Genomic DNA, 21,715 nt, shown 5'->3' on the forward strand with positions numbered 1-21,715 from the left:
TTTTTATTATTTCATCCAGCTGTTTGTATTTCCATGGTAAGACATGTGTTCATATTTTCTCTTAAGGTCTTTGAATATTTTCAAAGTTTAAAGTCCTTGCCTACTGCTTCAGCTAAGGTTCTCTGCATTGGGGTCTCTTGCTTCTGGAGGAGGCATATTGTCTTGAGTGTTCACATTTGGGTTTTTGAGCTGGGATCTGGGCACCTGGGTTATGATGATTGACATGGGTTTTGGTGGTTCTATCTGCTCTTGCCTTTAGTTGAGTGGATGGTCTGGGTTGTTCTTGCCTGCTCTGGATCCTAGGCAAGTGTGATTGCTGTGGGAGTCCCTGTTAAGGAGTGCTTCTGTGGTTTGGTGGCTGAGACAAACAAATGGAGATGGGTTAGGATGAAGGCTGAGGGTGAGACGGGAAAGATCCAGGGGAACTCTGGGTCCACACCAAGAGGCAGATCCCAGGCAATGGAGGCAGGGTGGGAGGAGGGGCTCCTTCAGACTAAGTGTGAGTCTGGAGAGACAGGAACGAAAGAGCTAGGGGATCTGGGGGCAATTTTCTAATTCCTTGAATCATTTGCTCTGAAAAGCCTTTTGTACATCCCAGTCACAGCACAGGGATTTATGTTGTATTTACAGCCCAGTAGGAAGTGACTCACATATGTAGTCCACATATATGTGATTATATTATCTACCCACTTCCCACGGCCACCAGGCAGTCATGTGCAATGAAAAGTCTCCCTTTAGTACATCTGTTTTTTGTTTTTGTTTGTTTGGGTTTTTGTTTTGTTTTGTCTTGTTTTAAGAAGCATGGCAGAGGATGAAGTCAAGCAAGGTTAAAAGTGGATACCTGGCTGCCAGGAGCCACCTCTGCCCTGTACCCTGTTGCAGCAGAAGCTGGTGTGGATGTTGGAGATGAGAGACACCTAGGAGAAACAGATTTGGGCAATGTGGGCTTGCTTTCCAGATGGGAAGCAAGGAGCTTTATGAAACCTGGTACAGGGAATGTGGCTCCTTGTATTTTATTTGTTGGGGTTGCGGGGGATAAGAGAGGAATCGTGTGTTAGAGGTATAGGGGTTATCCAGGATCAAAAGGAGAGTGGGACCACCAGTTGAGAATTTGAGAAGGTTTGTGGGGGAGAGGATTAGGGCAGGGCAGGCTGCAGGAGAAGTCAAGGCCAAGGGTATGTATGTCAGGAACCAGGCTGGTCCACACTGCTGGATGCTTCAGTCTGCTGTTGGATCCCTGCTGCCACGCCTTTGTCCTGGGTACATCTCCTGCTGCCCGTGTTCCTCTCCTTCAGGAATCAGAGTGCAGGTGGAATTCAAGAGCCTGTGTCTTCTCTGGAGGCTTCTAGCAGGCAGAATCCTTGTCTGTACACAAAGACACAAATCTGAGTAGGGTGCAGAAGGGGGTTCATGGTAGCATCATTCCCATAGCGGAGAGTGGAAGCACCGAAGTGCCCACCGAGAGATGAATGCACCAGACATACACAAAATGGATTATTATATTCAAGTTTTAAAAGAAGGACATTTGGACATGTTCCGGACATCATGCTCAATGAAAAAAGCCAATCACAAAGGGCAAGTAGCAAATGATCCCATTTATTTCTGATATCTAGGGTCATCAGATTTATGGAGACAGAGTATAGAATGGTGATTGCTTGGGGACCTGGGAAATGGGGTGGGGGTTAAGTGTTTAATGGGGACAGGGTTTTATTTTACAGGGTATTTAAGTTCTGGAGGCAGATGGTGGAGGTGTCTGTCCAATAGTGTGAATGTACACAATGACACTGAACTGTGCGTGTAAGCATGGTAGAAATTATAGGCTGTACCCTATATGGATTTTACTATCAAGATAAAAGATACGCATTGATTCTATTTGCACCAAAAGCAAGGGACCTTGCTGCCCAGTTCTGTGTTCAGCAGGGATCATTGGCATGCACTATCCCCACAGGTCTTAGCAGGAGGAGCCGGAGATACTATCCAATAGTCAGTGAAAAGGGAACCTAGAGTGTGGGAACTGACACACACTGAACCATATGAGAGCAAGTGACTGGGTACCTCTTCCAGGGGGTAGCTCCTCTTCCAAAGGGTGGCAGTGAGCTAATATGTGACGCCAACAGAAGGGAGGGGTTGGTAAACTATGGCCAGATTGCTCTTGCTGCCTGGGCACGAGGGAAGGGGTTTGTGCTCTCTCTTTCTCTCCCTCTCTCTCTCTCTCTCTCTCTCTCTCTCTCTCTCTCTCTCTCTCTGTGTGTGTGTGTGTGTGTTTGCATGTGTGTGCGTGTGGTGTTGTCACTGCCAACAGGTCTAAAAAGAAGAGTGGTATGGACTGATTAGTGTTTTTGAGATGCTACTGATCCAGGCACACTGGCACACACCTAGTACCTGGGAGGCTGAGGTAGGATGCAAACCTGGGCTGTGTAGAAACTAACTTTTAAAATGATAATAATGATAATTAATACTTCTGTAGCTGGAATGTGGGTCAGTTCACCTTATATACTTAATCCCCAGTGCTGTAATAAATAAAAGCAGCCTTTTCTTGTCTTAGCTGGGGGCATGAGTCCTGCTCCTGGCTCTGTGTTCCTAGAGACTGTGCAGAAATTACCTCTGGGACAGATGTCCAAAATGACCTCACTGCCCAGGGGTGTGCAGCAGGCTGCTGTGGCTTTCCCTCATGTACTGTAGAGCCTTTTGTGCATATGTGATTTGGTTCTTCTTGGGTGGGGGTCCTCGGGTGACACCAGAGCAGGAATGTTTTAAGGTAAAAATTGCAGACAGAAACAGGTGGTGTGGCACCAGAGACACTGTGGCTGGGCAGACAAGTTGGAAAGCAGGGCCACTCGGCAGAGTTTTGGTTGCTCTCCGCTTCCTTAACAACCGTGGAGTGGTATGAAAACCCGAGACCATCCAGGCAAGCTGTTTGGAGGAAAATGACATCAATTTCACTTTATTACCATATGAAACAGACAATGAGTCTCTCTGTGGTCACCCCCAAAGGCATTGCAGTGTTAGAGCGCTTGTTGGTTCTTACCCCTTCAGCATATCCCAGAAGCCCTGGGAGACTCCTTCAACACATACATAGCTAGTCTCAGTTTCAGGGAGTCTGGGGACTCCAGACTATGCATTTCCAACTTATGCCTGGGGCCCCCTTAAAGTTGCTGTGAATTTAGTAAATTTAGCTCTTACTTTTTGGGGTGAGGTCTAAATGGGGCAGGGTAGGACTCCGGACAGACTCTGGCTCACCCTAGTGACAACTTTGTGAAAATCCTACCATGTGTGATGACCATCACCTGCCCACCCACCCTACCCCCATCTGTCTTAATCTCTCACCCCTTCTTCTGGTCTCTGCCTGCCATAGCCACCATTGCTGTGTCCCCAAGTCACCCAGCTTGGAGAGCCACAGTATGCTGTTGGCAGCCAGTCTACCTGCTTGGCTCAGGCTGCCAAGGGAATGTGACAAAGGCAGCCAGGGCTCTGAATACTTACTGGACCATAGCCAGAGTTGGACACTAGGGACAGACTTTCCAGACAATTGGCTGCACTGCTCCAGGCCTAGCCAGGTGTCTCCCTGAGCATAAGGCACTGTAGCCTTCTGGACTTCTCCTGAGCATGAATTTCCATGGGAAAGAGACAGAGCATTTTGCTTGCATGTCTCAGGTTTGCACTGTGGTTTGTTCATCTGACTTCCCTGACCTGAAGGGATCTCCCACTTTCATTCTGCCTTACTCTGTATCCTGTGGAGCTCTGTGAGTAGATAGCTGCCAATAGCAGGTGACAGGGTGCTCTGCGCTGTGGTGGTTGAACTCTGCTAGCTAGCTGTTCCCTAGAATCAGAATGCCTGCATCGCACGGGGAAAATGCCATCTGTTCTTACTAGTCAATGGTGGTGTAATAGTTCAATTTCTTCATTGTGATAAAACACCATGACCAAGGCGACATACGGAAGGAAGGGTTTGTTGGGGGCTTATGGTTCCAGGGGACTAAGATCGCATTACCATCATGGCAGGGAACTATGGCGGCAGGCAGGCATGGGGGCTGTGGCTGGAACCTGGGAGCTGAGGGCTCACGTCTCAAACCATCACCAGGAAGCAAGAGAGAGAGAGAACTTCAAATGGTGTATGGTCTTTGAAACCTCAGAGCCCACTCCTGATGGTGCCTTTCCTCCAGCAAGGCCATTCCTCTAAACCTATCCAAATAGGGCCACCAATGGGGGCCAAGTATTCAAATGCCAGAGTCACTGGAGGGCATTTCTCACTCAAACCACCATTCAGGGCATGAACATTTTAAGAATGAATTTTACTTTTAATCGACAAACCATTGAATTTATTATCATGGCCATGTGTAAGTGTAACATTAAGTACATTTCCCTTTTGTGTAACCAGCATCCAGGAAGACCTCATCTTCTAGAACTGACACTGTATATCCATTTCCTGTTTAGATCATTTTCTCTGTTTTCCCCTCCCCCCAACCCTCAGAGCATCAGAGCATGAGGCTGTTTTATGTTTTTTGTTTTTCTTTCATCTCATGTCATATTTTTGTACATTCATCCCAAGGGAAGCAAGCAAGTCTTGGGGCACAGTATGCACATAGTAGTGTCGAGGAGCCAGTGGGTGATTCTAACTCAGGCACTTGCCCTGTCTTCTGCTTGGGGCTCATATCGAAGCCTATGGGTTCAGCATTCTCTGCTGATGTGGCAGACCAGAGCACCACTGAGAAGTGCATTGTCACATTACTATTTTACTTAAGCATTTAAAAAAAATTGAGACATGGTAACATGCTCTAGCCCAGTCTGGCCTGGAACTTGTTGTGAAGACCAGGCATATCTCCAACTTGTAACTCCTCTGCCTCTGTCTCCTAAATACTGGGATTACAGGCATGAACCCCACTATCTTAGAGTTACTATTGCTATGATGAAATACCATGACTAAAAGAAGTCGGGGGAGGAAAGGGTTTACCCAACATACACTTCCATATTGCTATTCATCACCGAAGGAAGTCAGGACAGGAACTCAAACAGGGCAGGAACCTGGAGGCAGGAGTTGATTCAGAGGTCATGGAGGGTGCTGCTTACTGGCTTTCTCCTCACGGCTTGCTCAGTCTGCTTTCTTATAGAACCCAGGACTACCAATCCAGGGATGGCACCACCCACAATGGGCTGGGCCCTCCCCCATCAATCACCAATTGAGAAAATGCCTTACAGCTGGATCTCATGGAGGCATCTTCTCCCCTGAAGTCCCCTTCTCTCAGATAATTCTAGCTGTGCCAAGTTGACATAAGACTAGCCAGTACACTCACCATATCTGACTTCAAATTCTTTATATTGTAACTTTTTTACATTTTATTTTATTGTGTGCACGACACACATATATCCACACTACAGTACAAATGTAGAAATCAAAGGACAAGTTGCAGGTGTCCATTCTCACATTCCACTGTCTGGGTCCCAGGGTTCAAACTCAGGTCATGAGCTGAGCCACCTTGTCAGCCTGCATGTTATTTCTTTAAACCCATGATATTCCTGAATGTCTTGGCTTGGCTGACATAGTATTACAAGTATTGTGCACTTAATTATTTTATATTTAGATGTTGAGACAGAACCCAGGACCCCCTGTGTATTACGTCTTTGCTGTCTCATTGAGCTACACCTGAACTCCAAACACACTACTTAAACAGCCCCTTGTGACAAAGCCCTGTGCAACTGATTATTTTTCTTTTATAACAAGCTTTCTTTCTTTGGAATTTTCATGTTTGGAACTGCTGTATACCACTTGAGGCCCAATCCTCATGCTGGGTATTTCAGAAAAATATTGTATTAGAGCCATTGGGAGGTTCTGGAAATATCCAAAGAAGGAAAAATTGTATGATCTCCTCTTTCCCTAGGGTCAGGAATAGATAATGAAGAACCGACTTCAGAGTTGGCTTAGGGATGGATGGTCCAGCATAAAAAAGGACAGCTGTTGTACTTGAGGATAAGACACTTTGGAATGGGGACTAAGAACAGAGCTGGAGGGTACCTCCCCCTCTTCTTTCTCTTGTGGGAGAGAATATTAAGTTACACAAAGATAGATTCTTATTTAACCATAATAGCAGCTTTCAGTGCATAAGGTCAAAGCTGTGACACAGCTAATTCTGTCACAGTTACCTACAGCCTGTGCTTGCCTAGTTTACAGGTCCACTGTCCTCTGGATAGGCAGCTGCACTTGGCCTGAACAGACCCCTGGCTTTGCCGCTTGAGGAGGCCATCACTGTCGGCTACTGCTGAGTTGAGAGGAGACCAGCAGCATGAGGGAGAGAAAGTTTTAATGCTGTTGGTATGAAATCCCCCTTCTGGGTTATCTATGAGCTCAATCCAAGAGGAGTATTAAGGAAGTCCTCACCCCTGTTCCCTCCATATCCTACATTTATGACCACCCTTATACTGCCCATCAAAGCTCTCAGGGCCCAGCCTTTGCTGGGTCCTCACCTGCAGTGCAGTGCGCCTTCACTCATGTGAACCCCGCTTCCTCTGCCTTACAGCTTTTCCTTTCATTCTTCCTCTCAGAAGACCTCCTAGGACTGCTCGATGTTGAAACCCTTAATAGTCGGTCCTCCTGGCTAGAGGCATATTTGTACCTAAGTCAGTCTGTGCCACCATGACAAAATACCTAAAACAAGAACTTTATAGACAAAAGTTCTATTGAGCTCACAGATTGGGAGGCTCAGGTCGGATTCCCACACACCCACTACTTTGGAGTCTGGCAAAGGCACGGGATGACGGTGGTGTGGCAAATGTTGATGCTAAAAGACAGAGAACAAGCTTGGGGACTCACAACCCTTCTCCAGCACCTAAAGGCTTCTCACTAGGAGACAAACCTTTATGTGTGTGTATTTGGGGGACACCAAATGGCCACAGAGGGAGGACTTGAGAGGAGCGTGCACCTTTCTGTCACTATGATGTGCTTTGATGGTAGGCCTTTGGTTAGAATGAGGACTTAGAGGAACACAGCTAGAGATGGACATTTTGACTAGATGAGCCTGGCTTTGAGTCAGGGCATTGCTAATAGGCTCCGAATCTTTAATGGATGCCTTCACCTACAAGAGCCCGTTTAATCAGTGGGAAAGATACAGATGCCAACTTTTATGAATGGTAGACAGGGTTAAAGATGGCACAGGCTGTGAAGTTGCAAGTGTCTGTCTCCCCTTTGCCTTTGGTCCTTCTGAATGAAAATCTGAGGTTGAAGTTTTGACTTTTCTGCCAGAATTACCTAACACCCATTTCTTTGTTTAAAAATCACCCATGCTGTACGTTTTCAAAGTTTTATTTTCACTTGTGAGCATGTATGTGTATGTCATGTATGTGTGAATGCTTGCAGAGGCCAGAAGAATGCTTCATTCAGATTGGAACTGGAGTTACATACAGTTGTGTGCTATCTGACATGTGTGCTGGGAACCGAATTTAGGTCATCTGGAAGACCAGCAAGTGGATCACTGCTCAGTCGTCTCCCCAGCACCTGTGCTGTATATTCCCTTTGGATGCTATATGCCCGTGTGTGTGATTCTAGAACTTTCTATTATATACAATGGGGGTGATATGAACTCTCTTTTAATTGTGTGTGTGTGTGTGTGTGTGTGTGTGTGTGTATGCATCATGTTTGTGTGAATACAGGCATGTTTGTGCCAAAATCATGTGTGGAGATCAGAAGACAACTTCCATTTGCTTCTTCCCTTCTACCTTGTTGAAGCAGGGTCTGTCTTCTTGTTTCTGCGTCACTGAACCCTGCAGGCTAGCTGGCCTCAGTGCTACTTTTGTCTGTACCTGCCATCTCCTTGCTGGAGAGCAGGGATTTCAGTTGTTCGATGCTGCATCTGGGTTTTTTTTTGGGGGGGGGGTAGTGGGGGTTAATGTGAGTTCTGGTGCTTGAATGTGGGTTGTCAGGCTTGTGCAGTGAACACCTTCACCTGCTCAGCTCTATCTGGCCCTGGGTTCACCTTTACTGAGGATTTTTGGTCTCAAAAAACCTTATTTGTTTTTGTTTATGTTTTTTGTGATAGGGTTCCTCTGTGTAGCCCTGGCTGCCCTGGAACTTGTTCTATAGATCAGGCTGCCTTCAAACATAAAGATCACCTGCTTATACCTCCCAAGTGCTGGGATTAAAGGCATGTGCCACCACCTCTAGGCTAGAACACCTTTATAGAATCTAAAAAATGTTCTCATATATATTTTTCATTAAATCAGACTTTATTGATACTGAAATTTGAGTTACATGTAATTACTATTTTTAGTTTTTCTCATACTAGAAGAATACAAACTGCATCTCAGTTTTTAAAATTAAGACTGTATTTTGGAACAGTTTTAAAGGTATAGAAAAATTGAGCAGGTAGTATAGAGTTCACATGCACAACTTTCCATATTTTTAGCATCTTGTGTTTATACAGTATATTAACAAGCTATAGATCAATATTGACTAATACCTAATCTAACATCCATAGTTTATGCAGATTTCTTTAGTCTTTATTTAGTATCTTGTTTTCCTGTTACAAGCCACCATCCAGAACACTGCTGTATGTGAAGAATGATATTTATATCTTTATTTTTCTCTGTTAATAGGTGTACAACATGTTTCAGCACCAGAGCCTTGGGATTAAAGTTAACATTCAAGTTACCAAGCTGGTCCTGCTGCGACAACGCCCGGTGAGTCTCTGTAGGTGCCTTCAGTGCACCCTGAGAACTTAATGAGTTTGGAAGTTTCCCCTGACTGTGACTGCTAGGGAGAGCTTCAGGCAAACTGGCTTGTTCACCTTCCTGGCTTTGAAGATGGCACCATTGTGAGAGAGGAGAGTCTTTGGGAGTTATGCAGGAGGCTTAGAATCTCAAGGGAATGCTGAGCCAGAGGCTCACACACTTCCCCTGTTCCTGGAAAGTCTGGCATGTGGCTTTCACACAGATGGAAAGCTGCAGGAGGTCTCAGAAATGTCTTTGTTCCTGGAGCTCCTGCCCTGTTGGGAATGAGCATATCCTTGTTTTTGCTGTTTCAACTGAGTGCCTCCCTTCAAGCCAGTGCTACCTACAAGAAGATGAAGGAAGCAGGGAGTGTACTGGATGTTGTAGCCTGTTATGTTTCTGAGAAGTAGGTTGCTTTGCTTTAATGACAGTCATCATTGAACTCATGGATAAATGGTCTTGAGACCTCCTGAGCATCCTTTGGTTCTAGGCTTTTATCTCAGGGCAGAGAGTCATCGAATTTTGTCTTCAGGAGCATATACCATCCACAATAAAGTCTGGGTGGCAACTTTGGCTTCCTAGATGACACTTTCTCTGACTACCCTTCTATTTCTTTTAGGCCAAGTTATCCATCGGGCACCATGGTGAACGGTCCCTGGAGAGCTTCTGTCACTGGCAGAATGAGGAGTATGGGGGTGCACAGTACCTTGGCAATAACCAAGTACCAGGAGGGAAGGATGATTCGCCTTCTGTGGATGCTGCTGTGTTTGTGACCAGGTAAGCCTGGAGCCAGCTTGGATCTGGTGAGCAAGAGAGGTGCTGGCATGGTTTGTGGATGCTGCCGACTAACTTGGGCAACTTGGTAGGGAGAAGAGTGGATGCTGTGAGTTGTCTATGGAAGAATTCTAGGTGGGTCCATGGGCAACCTACACAGCGTTGCACGACATGCTGTCCACAGGACAGTGGGATCCTCTCAGAAAACTCAATCTTCTGGATGCCCATGGAATTCAGGCAAAAACTGTTTGAATCATGGGTAAAGGTTCATTCCTGACTGCAGAACTGGGGTTATCCTTCCAGAACAAGGGCCCAGAACTACATAGCAGAGACCCAGGGTGGCTTCTGAAATCACAAGCCAACTGCATTGCGATGGTACCATACCTGCTGACCAAAAGCAGGTGACCCTAAATGATGAAATTTATCCCCTACATATTCAAAAATTGAGATATGGATAAGTCTTCACTCTCCCCAGGTCCTTACGGGGAGGACCATTCCTTATTTTCTGAGTTCTGGTGGCTATTGCCACCCTCAACAAGCTTTGGCTTGTGGACACCTCATTTGAGTTTCCCTTCCACAATAGCCTTCTCTCCATGCTTCTTTCCATGTCTAGATTGTCCCGTGTCCAGATTGTCCTCTTAAGAGGACCCCACTCTTTGGAGTAGGACCTATCTTAACCTTTTGTGAACACTTATTTCAGTTGTTTTATTTTTCAAGACACTGAAACTAGCTCTGTAAACTAGGTTGCTCTAACAGGTCAGAAAACTGCCTGTCTCTGAGTGCTGAGATTAAAGGTGTAGACCACCGCCAGCCAGCTTGTGACCGCTGCTTAACTGGACTATGCCTGCAATGTCCCCATCAAAAATAAAGTCACATTAATAGGCATTTAACCATCTCTGTTCTAAGGACACAATTCTAGCATGCACGTGCAGACATACATAAACACACATGTATGTACATGCTTACACACACACACACACACACACACACACACACACACACGGAAAAAGGGGTGGGGGAGGGGAGCTTGTAATTCCAGTACAGGTGAGGCAGAGACCAGAGAGGTGGCTGCCTGGGGTTCAATGATTTTGAGAGTGGATGATACTTGGTAAGTGAGCAGGAGTCTAGTGGAGCTATGTTTATGCACAACCATAAATTATTATGATTAGCTTCCTGCATGAAATTAATTAGGCATAATTAAATTAGCTCTAAAATCCTTCCTAAAGAAGAGCTTGTTTTAAACAACTCCAGAATTGGAATTTTCAGCTAAACTTCAAGTGTCCCTACTTTGAAAGTGGTTTTTTATAAACAATATAAAACTTAAGAATTCTGTGGTTTATTAAAGATTTTATTAACTTAGGGGGATTCCCTCCTGACACCATATTTAAAAATGCTTTTCACATTCCTGCTATTTGCTTTCATGAGAAGTTAATGAACATGTCAGTAAGAGATGAGAATATTGCAAATGGACTCATCAGTTTCAAATATACAATGCATCATTTGCCTAGAAGCTATAGGGAGACCTCCAGAAGGGAGAGAGAAAGTGCTTGGAAGGGGCCTTGTTTTGGAAATGAAAAGCACTTTTTCCCCCCCAGAGAAAATAAATGTCATCAAAATCAGAGTTGGCAAAACTTCTGGGTTAGGTCATTTATAAAAACCACAAATAGCCAAGTGTCTAGTTAGGATGTCTGTTGCTGCAACAAAACACCAGGACCAAAAAGCTAGTTGGGGAGGAAAGGGTTTATTTGGCTTCATCACTGAAGGAAGTCAGGACAGGAACTCAAACGGGGAAGGATCCTGGAGGCGGAGCTGATGCAGAGGCCTTGGAGGGGTGCTGCTTACTGGCTAGCTTCTCAAGGCTTTGCTCAGTCTGCTTTCTTTTAGAAGCCAGGACCATCAGCAGAGGGATAGCACCACCCACCATGGGCTGGGCACTCCCTCATCAATGACTAAATGAGAAAATGTCTTACAGCTGGATCTGATGGAGACATTTCCTCAGCTGAAGCTCCTTCCTCTCTGATGACTCTAGCTTGTGTCAAGTTGACACAAAACCAGCCAGTACAAGTAAGGTAGCACATGTCTGTTATTCCAGCACTTACTTGTGTGATAGAGACTGTAGGATCAGGTGGGGTCTTGGTGGCTTGCTTCTGTAGTACAATTGGTAAGGTTCAGTTTCCCTGTCTCAAAAGACTGAAGTAGAGAGAAATTAAGGAACACCCACATATCATCTTCTGCCCCGCTATGCAAATGGCTGAGTGAGCCAGTGTGTGTGTGCGCGCGCACACACACACACACACACCATAACACACACCTGCCTAGGGGCACATTTTCTCTATTTCAGGATGATACCCCAGGGTTGTTTAAGCTCTTGTACTTGATTCTGTAGAGCAGCTCAGTGGATGAATCACTGCTCAGCCATATCCCTAGAGGATGTCCTTACAAATGTTGACTCAGCAGCATCACTGGGGTGGGTGGAAAAGGAGCCTGCTGAGAAGCCTGGTGGATAACTTGAAGCCAGGGCTGCAGTTCCTGTGCTTGAGATGATAGCCAGTGTTCTGCAAGGAAATGGAATACAAGGCAGTGGCTACTCTTGAAAGCTATCCTTTCTGTCTAATAGGAAATCTCAGAGGCCAGGCATTGTTGAAGGGACAGCACCCCTATATTCTGGCCTCGAATCTGGCCAGTGTGAGGATTTCCTTTTCTCTCTCTGTTTTGGGCTGTGGCTAAGCCTGGGAGCTGTTCTCCTGAACACCAGCTGCTACAGAGAGGATGTGAACATGACATTATGGCTAGCAGAGGCAGTCAGCTTTTCTGCAGCTGTGTGTGTCCAGGCTGTAGACAGCCACCATGTGCACTGTGGCTGGAGGCCAACGAAGGCAACACAGAAGACAGGGATCCAGCCCGAGTGGCTTTACCTATCTCTGGTTCTGCACTTAACCTGGGAAGACAGGCACATAGCGTTTCTCCCCCAGCCCAGCCCGGTGCTTCTATAGAGAATGCCAGGGAGACACCCAAACGAGCAAGCATGCAGGCCTGGCTGAGGGTCTTGCTGGGATATCTATGCAAGTCCCAATCCTCAGCACCCCACAGTCAGTTTTCTCTCTGCCCATTCTGCTTACTGTTCAGCAATCAGGGAAGCTCTGCAATGTGAGGACAGGAGGCTTGCTCTGACAACTTAGGATGTGAGGCCCACTTGATTTCCACAAAAATGGATTGGCTTGGGGGTAAAATCATGATAATAAGGAGATTAAAATTTTTTTCCACAAGAGTTGGTTTTCCTAAAAGCTTTTATTTTTCTCTCTGAGTTCTAGGTATTTATTGTACAATTCGCAGTGAAGATCGCTGTGAAAGTGGGTTTTAAGTATTCTCACCAACAAGCAAACCCTCCAAAAAAACCCCAAACCCTTAAACTAGTATCAAATGTGATGGACATTTTTATTAGCTAGATTTGGTCATTTCACAATGTATACTTGCAGCCTTGACAGCTCAAAATATATTTATTTCTTATGAAAAACTTAGACGTGTCCAGAGGCAAAGCCCATTGAGTGGCAGATACACTGGCTTTGATGCCTTCCCACTTTGTCTGTCATCACACCTTCTAGCTTTTACTCCAATCCATGCCACCTGCCCTGTCATTTCCCCTGCAGGATGCCCAGTGTGCTCTGAGAGATGACTCTGTCCCAAGATGCTCAGTCGTCAGCCCATACCTGGGAATCTGTGCATCGAGATGTCAAACAGAACCTTTAACCTCCAGAAGCCCAGCCTGTGGGCCAGTTGCATCTTCAGGATCCATGTCTAGCGGCAGTAGGCTGAGGGATGTACACTTGTGGGATTTGCTCCTTAACACACACCCACTGGGGATTGAGTTGAATAATGCACACACAGATGGTGATGGATGGAATGGAAGGAGAAGGACAAGCCATGATATTGTTCCCAGTGTAACTGGTGCACCAAATTTGCTGTGAGTGGACATGACTAAGGCAAAAGAAGTAATGGAGGATAGTGAATGCCACAGTGGAAATGTAGTGTCAGCCAGGGGAGGCCACCTGGGACCAGGGCTGCCAGCTGCCGTCATACCTGTGCTTGTATCGGGCCAGTTTTAGGATTTACTTATTTATATATTTTAAGGTAAATGAATCATGGCTGCTTTGGAGGTGCCACTCTCCTCCTTTAGCGCCTTCTCCTAGCCAGGATACTGGCCCCACCAGTGCTCATGGTTGTCTACTAAATGGGGGAGTTTTTGGAGGGATGTTTAGGGATGTTTGTTGAAGGAAAAGCAAGGCACAGCCCTTCATTTCATCAAGAGAGGGAAATGCAGAACCAGGGCTAAGCAGGCCTTGTACCTTTGCTTTCACACTCATCCTCAACTGCACACCATTTTTAGAAATGGCTTTCTGTTGCCTTTCTGTGGATGTAAGTAATGATGCTTACAGCTTTCCAAGTCAAGTGGCTTGAAATACCAGTGCAGTTGATGGGGAATTAATTGTCTCTGATCAGAAATACCTTTTAATGTTTTTCAACTCTTGAGAGAATAGTGTTGAGAAGTCCAGCTGTAAAAGGGGCGTCCTGGGCTGGTGAGGTGGCTCAGTGGGTAAAGGTACTTATCACCAAGCCTGGCGACCTGTGTTCCGTCTTCACAAGCCACCTGGTAGAAGAAGAGAACAGACTCCCTCATACATTTTCTTAGGGTTTTATTGCTGTAAAGAGACACCATGACCACAGCAGCTCTTATAAAAGAAAACAGTTCATTGGTGGCTGGCTTACAGTTTCAGAGGTTTGGTTCATTTTGTCATGGCCAGAAGCATGGTAGCATGCAGGCAGACACTGTGCTGGAGAGGTAGCTGAGAGTTATACATCTGGGTCAGTGGGCAGCAGAAAGAGAGAGAGAGAGAGAGAGAGAGAGAGAGAGAGAGAGAGAGAGAGAGAGAGAGAGAGAGAGAGACTGGGCCTGGCTTGAGCTTCTAAAACCTTAAAGCCTACCCCCAGTGACCTCTTCCAACAAGGCCATACCTACTCCAACAAGGCCACACCTCCTAACAGTGCCACTCCGTATGAGCCCCTGGGACCATTTTCATTCAAACTACCACAAACCTTTACATGTGTCCAATGGCACATGCATGCGCACATCACAAATAAATGCCAAAAAAAAAAAAATCTAAAATGGGCTCTTTTAACTGTCATCATTAATTGTCCAAACTAGAGTGACAACATCTCGGTAGCACTAGCCATTATTAGTATATTTTCCTCTCCTATTTCTACAGGGCACCACATACATCTGACTGTATCTTTCCCCCTCCCCCCAGGACAGATTTCTGCGTTCACAAAGATGAACCGTGTGACACTGTCGGTAAGTTTACAGTTCTCACGATGATTCAAGGAGATGATGTATCGTGGGACTTCTAGTCTGAAGGAGTTACCCCCATGTTGACAATCGAGCTTCATATTTTCTGTTGCCTCTCTTTGTGTAAACTGATTTCTTGACTGTATTCTATAGATTTTCTTTTCAGGTAAGTTTTGAGGTTGCCTATGACAGAAGGCATCTGGATAGAGGGTTAAGAATGTTATAACAAGGCAGACCAAATGCAAGAGCTGCCAGGCTGCTCCAAGCAAGAACAATTGCCTCTAAGTGTCTTAACCACATGGGTTGGTTTGCTTTCTGGTCTAGACAGTACTGAGATATGCATACAATGCTGGAGAAACCGGGTTTTTCTTCCCTTCTCTTCCTCACCTGCCTTCACATGCAGGTTTCCTTCCTTTCCTATTCTCAGTCAAACCTGAATTGCCCTTCGGTTCTTAAGGCTTCATGGAGAAGTTTTCTTTCTGCCTGGCAGTGATGGCACACTCCTTTAATCCCAGTACTTAGGAGGAAGAAACAGGAGGACCTCTTAGTTAGAGGTCAGCTTGGTCTAGAGGACAGAAAGGGTTACACAGAGAAACCCTGTCTCAAAACAAGCAAACAAACAAACAAAACAACCAACCAACCAACAAACAAACAAACCTCTCTTCAGGTGCAGGCAGAGTACTTGTCTAGTAAAGGAAGTGTCCAGATGGTCTCCATTTTCATCTGTCATTGCACGCAGGGAGGTCCCCAATATTGTATTACCCAAAGGAAAGTTATGAATCTCATATGCTCAGATGCTTCAAGTTACAGAAACATTGATGGGGAGTCACCATATCTAATATTGTAAAATCCAGATGTTAGCAACCTGTTACCATGGAGTCTCAGTTATGGGGTGACCTTAGCCTCTGCCATGGCTCTACATGATGGAACTGGGTGACTCAAGTTTCTTAACACATATTATGACTGGCTTGATTAAGTGATTTAATAAGGTCCTTTAAAATCTGGTATGATGCTAGCTAACCTTTATATTACACATTGCAGTTTATAATTATTATTTTTCTTTTTTACTTTATCAGTCTTCTAAACAGATCAGAGAACAGGAGTTCAAAACTCAGCCAATAGATGTCTGTGCTTTGCCCCTTATGATGGGTTCCATGATGGGATCTCTGGGTGAAGACAATGTTAGTCCTGTTTTGCGTGTGGGGTAGCTGAGCCAGGCATAAGCCTGGCTGGGGCTGTAGAAGATGTGAAACTACAGAGAAGTGTGTGGCTGGTGCAGTTGCTCCTTCCAGCATTCCCAGGTGGTCTTTGAGGGCCACTGTAGCTCTCCCTGGAGTGTGTCTCTCCATCACCCTGTGTTGTCTCCTTGCCTAGGCTCAAGAGGCATCGCTCCTCCTCTAGCCTTTTCCCTATACTCCCTGGTCCCCCAGAAGCCTCTGTGTTATGCTGTGCTGAGCCTGGGTCTCCAAACTGTCCTCCAGCAGCTGGCTGACAACTTGAGAGGTCCCTATGTACAGTGTGGAGGGGAAGGAATGAGTATGGATGAAAGAAGCCCCGTGTCTGAATAGTGTGCACTGGAGTATGTGCTTCTCTTCACATGGTGGATGACTACCATTTGTTTGTTTAACTGTGAGTATATGAAATGCCCTGACGATATGAATTGATTGCACACCACTGCCCTTGCAGAAGATTGAGTAGTTAATCCTAACCAAGTACCTTTCTCTTGTCTACTTAGCGCTTCCATTCCACTTTAAATACTTGGCTCATGACACCTTTCCATTCCCAAGTGCTGCAAGGTCTGTGTATCTCTGACCTTAAGAAAAGCTTGTGCTTCTCTATTGGCTACAGGTGTTTGGTTTCTGATGAGGGCTGTCCATGGCGGGCAGATAGCTGCCTTCACACCATTCTCTTGCTTCTGTGTGCCCCTGTCCTCTTTCTTCTTGTTGCGAGGGTCACCCTGATTAGGACCCACCTTTATGACCTTCATTTAACCTTACTTAATTCTATTTCTCAAAGCCCTGTGTCAGAATATAGTCATCCGAGGGGCAATACTTCATCCTGTGGTGCTAAGGATCATACTTTAGTCTATGGGGCTATTCATTTGACATTAGCCACTTATCACGAGGTGGTATCCGATATCCTTATATGGCCTCTCTGGCACGATATCTCACTTCCTAACGGAGCTCATCTTTTCATGGCAGGGACAGGATGCAATCATTGTTACTGTGGTGGCTGGCTACCTGAGAGACGAGCTGCTCTGCATCCTGCCTCCCAGCATGAACTCTTTCTAATGCCCTGGTGACATTTAACTTTTACAAAGGGAATTGGACACGGGAACTTGGCATTTTATTAGTAGTATTCATTTCAATGTGCCATAATTTTATGTGCTATAACTTGAACATGTTATCAAATCATTTGTAAAATCAAGTAATTTGATAAGCATTTTAAAACTGGGGATATGGCAGTCACAGACTAGCTTCAGACTCTTATTAACTTCTGTGTGTGTGTGTGTGTAAGAGAGAGAGAGATAGAGAGAGAGACAGAGACAGAGAACCATAAGTGGCCAGATAAGTAGAATGGCCATTAACTGGTTTATCTGGATGTAACTCTGCCTCAGGTGGAGGAATATCTGAGCATAGTCTTAAGGAATTGCCTCTGAGGGGGATAATTCCTTTTGAATGACCCAGTTTAGATGCCCTCCATTTCATCTTGTTCTGGCAGATAGATGCACCACAGTTTTGGACTCTTCCTCAAACCTGTCACATTAGCTTTGGATCTGTTCTGGGCAGAAGTAAAAGTTTGACATTTAATCATGTACTCATTGTCTCAGGGCAGGTCCTCCAGTCTCTGGCAAATTCCTCCACTTGCCAGTTTTATGGTACTTGTAATTAGGCTTTGGCCATCTTCTATGGGTGTGTGAGGGCGGTGGGCATGAAAACTTTCAGTTTAGGGAAAGAAATGTGAGTCTATCTAGCTATGGATTTTAGGCCTTAGAACTCAGCCTTTTTTATACTTATTAAAAAACGCAGCATCTACTTGCAAGAGTTAGTTATGGGCGTAGCATTCTATCCGTTTTAGGGCTTGTCTCACAATTACACCTTGGATTTCTTACTTGAAGGCCACACATCCAAGAGTTGGGCAACATCTACTGTCTTGACATAATTGTAAAATGTAGGCAACCAACTGGATGGTGGTGGGGCATCTGGGAGGAATTAGCAAAGAGGTGAATGTGGCCAAAATATAGTCTATAAAATTATCAAAGAACAGATTTTTTAAATGGGAGGGGGATTCTAGGAAAGCCAAAAAGGATATATTTTACTACAACAATTCATCTCTTAACATGGTTAGCTTTAAATGTTGCTATAGTATATTTAAAATGCTGATTAGCTTGTGCCTGGATGCTGAGGGAGTCTTCTAAAAGATCATTTGTAAGGGCTGCCATTATTCAGAACAAAGGAGAATGTGGGTGGCCCTGGGATCTTTCCCACCCTTGCCTCCTCAGGTGGCTGTTGTCAGCATGGCCTAGGATAATGATGGTTGAGTGAATGTATTCATATAGGCGCAAGCACACATATGTACGCACCAGGTACAAGTGCGCAGGTTGGAGGGTGCAGTGTGTGTGTGTCTAGTGTCTGACAGAGTAGCTCAGCCCGGGAGTTCTCCCAGTCCTCAGCTTGTCTGTCTTGGAAGCTGCACTACAGTAGAACCTCTCTGTGTTTGGGGTGCAGCTGGGCATCCATAACTGAAACCACATGTTCCTGGGTTCAGCTTGTCTCACTTTTCCTGCCAGGGTCTGTTAAGGTGACATAATCACTGGACCATATTAGAAAATGTCAAAAATACAGAGCTAAGTTTTTGCACGGAATGGAATTCTATCAGCTCTTTGGAGATATGGGACCAACATTTAGTTTAGAACTACACAGAGACCAAGGAAACATGTGGCTGTGCCTAAACTGCCTCTGGAATTAAAAAGGAAGGGGGCTGAAGAGGCCAAGAAGCTCAGCACACAGGATATCCAATTGGGGGTCTCAAATAAAGGCTTGGACATTGGCTGCACAGCACAGCAATACCATTGCCTGTGTGTGTGTATTTCATTTATTGAGATTACAATATAATTATACCATTTCCTTCTTCCCATTCTTCCCTCAAAACCCTCTCATATACCCCTGCTTGCTCTCTTTCAAATTTAAGGCCTCTTTTTTTCATTAATTGTCATTGCATATAAATGAGTAAGTGTATTCCTAAAGACATAAATACAAGCTGTTCATTCTGTATGATGTTACTTTTATGTGTGTTTTCAAGGATGATCACCAGTTGATGTGCTCTTCCCTGAGTTATTGCTTGAAGGTCTAAAGTTTCAGTTTTACAAGAGGAAGCATGAAGCAGTTGTGATGTTGTGATGGCTAGTTTTAATTGACAACTTGACAGACACACTGTAGAGTTACTGGGAGAGTCTCAGTGGTGGTTTTCATTGGGTTGGGCTATGGTATTTTCCCACAGGGTTTAGTGGGTTAACTGATGTAGGAAGTCCCAGCACACTGTGAGCATCATCCCCTGAGTATGAGTCCTGAAACATACAGAATTGAGAAAGCACACTAAGCACGAGAGGCATGCACACATTCATTCCTCTCTCTGTTCTTGACTGCTGATGTGACGAGCTGCATCAAGTTCTTGTCTTGGCTTCCTCACAGTGATGAATTGTGGCCTGTGAGCCAAACAAACCCTTTCTCCATCAGTTGCTTAGGGTGAGGGTGTTTAATCAGGGTGGCAGCCATGGGTGAACAATGAATGAATGAATTTATTGTACTGAACTGTATAGCACTGAGAAATGGTTAATAGAGTAAGCTTTGTGTTGTGTTTAATTGGCCGTGATGGAGTTTGTTTGTTTTGATTTTTTTTCCCTAGGTGAGATGACAAGGAGAGAAATTGTAAATTTGATTCTATAGGTTTTTTGCTTTTGCTTTTGTTTTTTAAAGCAACGTCACTTGGAGGACAATTACCAGGTAGAGGGGAGCTCTTCCTCTATGGGAGGAATGGGGCTGGCTCTAGCTGGGGTGCCGACAGTGCCAGGAGGAGGAAGAACGGCTCCTTCGTAGGCTGGAAGGGGGAGTTTGCCTGCTGGAGGGCAGAGAACAGGCGAGTCAGGGCGGAGAGGAAAGGCACAGCAGGGAGTGATGCTGGAACTGAAGAATCTGTTTAATATTTTGAAGTTGTCTTCTTGGTTGTCAAGCTGTGCCGTGTGGCGTCAGAAAATAGGGTTCAGTTAGACCACATGGCTCACTGATATTTTTGGACTGTGGGTAGTCCACACTGTATCTGGCAATAAAACTGCCACTTTAGTCTAGCTATGAGTTCATTTTCCCAGCCACTGCTCAGCCATTGTACTCCTGGTATAAAGAGATGAGGTCAGCTACCAGGCTGTTGTGGTGCTGGGAACGGACCACAGGCTCAGCATCTGGTGGTCTTTGAGGCTCAGAGCTTTGTCTTAGGAGAGAATGTTTATAGCCTGTATCATATAGAGACAGTTTGTCAGGTCCCCTTGGGCACTGTGAGTTTAAAAACTGAAGAATCCTCCACCCTTTCTTGTGAAATTGGAAGTTGGCTCTGAAGTTTTAACCTCAATTTTTCTATATATACATCATAAGAAACCAGAGTGCTTTGGGAGGGCCAGAGGTGGTTCAGCTAAGGCAGTGGTCCTCAGCCTTCTTAACATTGTGACCCTTTAATACAGTTCTTCATGTTGTGGTGACCCCCAACCATAAAATTATTTTGTTGCTACTTCATAACTGTAATTCTGCTACTGTTACAAATCATAATGTAAATATCTAATCTGCAGGTATGTGATCCCTGTGGCAGGGTCATTTGACCCTCAGGTTGGGAACTGTTGGCCTAAGGAAGCTTTCTGTTATACTCTTGAGCAGAAACTAATTCTTGGCCTAGCCTTTAGGATTTCAGTTCAAGTGTATTTGGTGGGATTGGTGTGAGTGGTTGTGATCAAAACCTTGTCACAAGCAGGAATATATTTTTGTCATGGCTAAGAAAGAGCTGAACCATGGTTAGGGAAGGGTGTATCATGATTAGGAAAGGGACTAACCATGGCTAGGGAAGGGCTGAGCCATGCTTGGTTAAGGGTGGGATGAATCCTAATTAGGACTTGAGACATGGTCCAGGGTATAATGGCAAATATTGTTAGCTGATATTCACAGGATCCTCACCCTAGGGAGATTGAATTTCTCATTCTCCCTGGCAAGAACCAACAATAGTCTTCTGCTCAATGGGATGAGATTAGAAGTGACTATAATATTTTAAGGTTTCCTTTATAAACCTCCTTCTAGCAGTGCTTAGAGATCTTCATTGATCATCCTAAGGTCATCTAAGGAAGTGGTAGTCACAGTCCCCAAAACACTGGGTGTTATAGGAGTGAAAGAGTGTAGAGACACTGATATTAGGGTTCTGTTTGGCAGCACTTAGCTTCCACATTCAGAAATGAGGAAGTCTGAATCTCTCTAAGATTCTTTGATTTTCAAGCATTGAGATCTAAAAACCCTGACGATTTTGGCAGGTGGCTTCCTCTCCCCCAAGAGGTGAAGAATTAGGGACATAGTTAGAATTTGAGTGATTTTAGAGGATGAAGAAAAAACAGCCTTGCCCTTACAGAGGGGGTAAAGATAACTCCCTCTCCTCCATTCATCTTAAGTATCCCAGGGTAACATAAGGAAAACAGAAATTTAATGTGTACATGACACATGTTGGAAGACTCAGTGATGAGTAACTCAGTAGAGCTCCTAGGATTTGGACTTCTGAGCAGCTCAACAGAAGGACAATAACACATTTAAAGTAACAAAGCAAAGGGGAAGGATTTGCATTTCTGGACTAACAAACTATAGAGGAACTAAATCTGCT

General features: G+C 45.0%; 1 protein-coding gene across 1 annotated transcript in view; it reads left to right on the forward strand.

The window, feature by feature from the left end:
- Positions 1-21,715, forward strand: part of Adamts17 (ADAM metallopeptidase with thrombospondin type 1 motif 17) — a 289,908-nt gene that overhangs the window by 46,891 nt on the left and 221,302 nt on the right. The window contains exons 3-5 of the mRNA XM_051206509.1: positions 8,584-8,667; positions 9,317-9,474; positions 14,775-14,818. Coding sequence (XP_051062466.1) covers positions 8,584-8,667; positions 9,317-9,474; positions 14,775-14,818 — 286 coding nt within the window. The remainder of the gene's footprint in view (positions 1-8,583; positions 8,668-9,316; positions 9,475-14,774; positions 14,819-21,715) is intronic.

This window comes from Phodopus roborovskii, unplaced genomic scaffold, assembly GCF_943737965.1.
Source record: "Phodopus roborovskii unplaced genomic scaffold, PHOROB, whole genome shotgun sequence".
Taxonomy (NCBI): Eukaryota; Metazoa; Chordata; class Mammalia; order Rodentia; family Cricetidae; genus Phodopus; species Phodopus roborovskii.